General features: G+C 38.0%; 1 protein-coding gene across 1 annotated transcript; it reads right to left on the bottom strand.

The window, feature by feature from the left end:
* Window positions 1–689: 689 nt before the first annotated feature.
* On the bottom strand, window positions 690–2,282 carry LOC117335952 (GATA zinc finger domain-containing protein 14-like). The gene has a single exon (XM_033896238.1). It carries the CDS (start codon window positions 2,280–2,282, stop codon window positions 690–692), a length of 1,593 nt encoding a protein of 530 aa, XP_033752129.1.
* Between the last annotated feature and the right edge of the window lie 1,283 nt (window positions 2,283–3,565).

Genomic DNA, 3,565 nt, shown 5'->3' with positions numbered 1-3,565 from the left:
AATCACAGAGGCTATATATATAAACACTGGGTATCGTGTCGTGTTGTATGTCCTAGTTAACTGTTACATTATCAGTGTCCAACTTCAATGTGACACAAGATAGAACTGAATAAGATTCTGACCCTACTTACCTTTAAGACCTGATTTACCTGTTAATTATCATGGGTTATTAGTGAAGGTATGAAAGCGTCCACAAGCGGTTCTGACACTATCCTTAATTACTATGCTATGTTAACATAAAACAAGGCGAAACCAAACAACCCCAATAGTCTACTCGGTGGATATAACGAGGCCGGAACTTCAAGTTGGTACCTCAATAAGCCTAGCCCCTTACTCTGGTAAGAGGTATACCTGCTACAATAATTCATCACACCATCATATGGACTGATTCTGAGATGGGCGTTTACGGATCAAACGGAACTGACCAATATCGTTTCTTTTGTAAATAGACAACCGTCCTTATCATTAAAACGGCCTATCTTCGAAAACATTTTTTTCTCTCTTTGAAGCTAGAATAAAATTGGGCATAATTTACTTGGCCAGTTTATTTTAGTAGACCATAATTACTGGCCCTATATGCTTTTTGTGCAATTACAAGTTAATATCGCCGCGAGAACCAACCGTAGATCTACCTCAGAATCGATAGAACGAGGACAGAAACAAAGTAAAACAAATATACACGGAGACCACTAGGAAAAGTGCACGAAATGCATTCCACAAATCCCGGAAGGGGAAGCGTCGTAAGTAGGCAATGTACGCTCTGTTGTCATTACATGTTGTCGGCAATTCTGAATGTGTACATCGAGTATATCAGAAAGAGTGTTTATATCTATAGCTCCCAATTTAACCCGTTTGTTATTGTCTGGGCTAAAGTGAGGGTTCGACGTATTGCTGTTATTGTTAGAGTTAGGGGTCGACGTATTGCTGTTATTGTTAGGGTTAGGGGTCGACGTATTGCTGTTATTGTTAGGGTTAGAGTTAGGGGTCGACGTATTGCTGTTATTGTTATTGTTAGAGTTAGGGGTCGACGTATTGCTGTTATTGTTAGGGTTAGGGGTCGACGTATTGCTGTTATTGTTAGGGTTAGGGGTCGACGTTTTGCTGTTATTGTTAGGGTTAGGGGTCGACGTATTGCTGTTATTGTTAGGGTTAGGGGTCGACGTATTGCTGTTATTGTTATTGTTATTGTTAGGGGTCGACGTATTGCTGTAATTGTTAGAGTTAGGGGTCGACGTATTGCTGTTATTGTTAGGGTTAGAGTTAGGGGTCGACGTATTGCTGTTATTGTTAGAGTTATTGTTAGAGTTAGGGATCGACGTATTGCTGTTATTGTTAGAGTAAGGGATCGACGTTTTGCTGTTATTGTTAGTGTTAGGGGTCGACGTATTGCTGTTATTGTTATTGTTAGGGGTCGACGTATTGCTGTAATTGTTAGGGTTATTGTTAGGGGTCGACGTATTGCTGTAATTGTTAGTGTTAGGGGTCGACGTATTGCTGTTATTGTTATTGTTAGAGTTAGGGATCGACGTATTGCTGTTATTGTTAGGGTTAGGGGTCGACGTATTGCTGTTATTGTTAGGGTTATTGTTAGGGGTCGACGTATTGCTGTAATTGTTAGTGTTAGGGGTCGACGTATTGCTGTTATTGTTATTGTTAGAGTTAGGGATCGACGTATTGCTGTTATTGTTAGGGTTATTGTTAGGGGTCGACGTATTGCTGTTATTGTTAGAGTTATTGTTAGGGGTCGACGTTTTGCTGTTATTGTTAGAATTATTGTTAGGGGTCGACGTATTGCTGTAATTGTTAGAGTTAGGGGTCGACGTATTGCTGTAATTGTTATTGTTAGGGGTCGACGTATTGCTGTTATTGTTAGAGTAAGGGGTCGACGTATTGCTGTTATTGTTAGGGGTCGACGTATTGCTGTTATTGTTATTGTTATTGTTAAGGGTCGACGTATTGCTGTTATTGTTATTGTTATTGTTAAGGGTCGACGTATTGTTGTTATTGTTAGAGTTAGGGGTCGACGTATTGCTGTTATTGTTAGAGTTAGGGGTCGACGTATTGCTGTTATTGTTTTTGTTAGAGTTAGGGATCGACGTATTACTGTAATTGTTAGAGAAAGGGGTCGACGTATTGCTGTTATTGTTAGGGTTATTGTTAGGGGTCGACGTATTGCTGTTATTGTTAGGGTTATTGTTAGGGGTCGACGTATTGCTGTTATTGTTATTGTTATTGTTAGGGGTCGACGTATTGCTGTAATTGTTAGAGTTAGGGGTCGACATATTGCTGTTATTGTTATGGTTTTCTATAGTAGTCTTGTAGTCAATATATGTCTATGTACAGTTGTAGACGATATGTTTACTTGCAGTTTAATCCCTTTGTATCGATGGGAATATATCTATCTGAACACAATTATGGAGTTACCTGTATCTTTTTTTCTAGCTAGAAACGACCAGTCTGTAGTTATAAATACAATCATGTATTTTCTCTTTTACCAATCTGTTCTAAATCTGACCTTTGACCTTGTATCGTAGTAACCACTGTGTATGTCGTTGTGTTATTAGTATATTCTATTCTTTATGATAGAAACAGGAGTTTATATAATTCTGACTTTCCACTTGTTGTCTGTGATAAGACGTGGAGATAATACACGGACTACAGTATTAGTTTAAACAAATTCCACAATCATGTTGTACTGTTAGATAAATCCACTGAACGCTAAACTAATAATATTCTGTTTTGTAATTGGTATTTTTCCGGTCAATTGCTTTGAAGATCATCAATTGAATTAAGCTGTATGGGAAAAAAACTAGAATCAAGTTTTCACTTCAGAGTGGAGCTATTGGTAGTGCTTCAAAAGGGATGGAAGAAGTAATACATGTTGGCGGTACATTTCTGGGCGTAAAATGATCCTTTTTGATATGTTTTTCTCTTAGTTCCTTTTAGGCATTAGATACCACAACAAATATAAAAGAATGTTTATATGTGTATGGATACAAAAGAATGCTTAAGTTGGCTGAAATACTAAATGGAAACAATATCCAATTGTATCAATCATTATAGCCTTGAACGATGCTTAGATATGTATAACATCTTCTTTGTTATACATAACCTAGGTTGGTTTGAGAAGTATGGCTAGAGGTCTAAGCATTACCTGATTTGAAGAATCTAGTTTGACCCCGACTGGTTTTTCCATGTCCTTTATTTGATGTGCGATACCTATACTCCCATCCCTTCACCCACATCTTAGTTTGACCTTTTGAGTCGCCTTCCCAAAACAGATTTTTTCCGCGTCAATGGGCAGTAGACCTAAAAGCGGCGGCCTGTACTCTAGTTAGGCCTGCGAGTAATTATGTTTATGGCAAAGGATTTGTATTTTATTTGGCATCATGGGCTAAATTAAGTTCTCGTCAATGTTTGAACTTTCAACTCCTGCCAAATAAAAGCATAGTTTTAATTTGCCGTGATTTTAAGATTATGAGTCATTTTATGTGCAGAACAAAGCCTTCGATAACGATCTAAAGACCGTAAACGTAACAACGAGACATTTGTAGTTGTAACTGTC

This window comes from Pecten maximus, chromosome 10 (assembly GCF_902652985.1).
Source record: "Pecten maximus chromosome 10, xPecMax1.1, whole genome shotgun sequence".
Taxonomy (NCBI): Eukaryota; Metazoa; Mollusca; class Bivalvia; order Pectinida; family Pectinidae; genus Pecten; species Pecten maximus.
The sequence above is the reverse complement of the archived record's forward strand: the minus strand, read 5'-3'. Positions and strand labels throughout refer to the sequence as shown.

Excerpts from the sequence above, each read along its gene's own strand:
- LOC117335952 (XM_033896238.1), bottom strand. The coding sequence starts at position 2,282 with ATGTCGACCCCTAACTCTAACAATTACAGCAATACGTCGACCCCTAAC.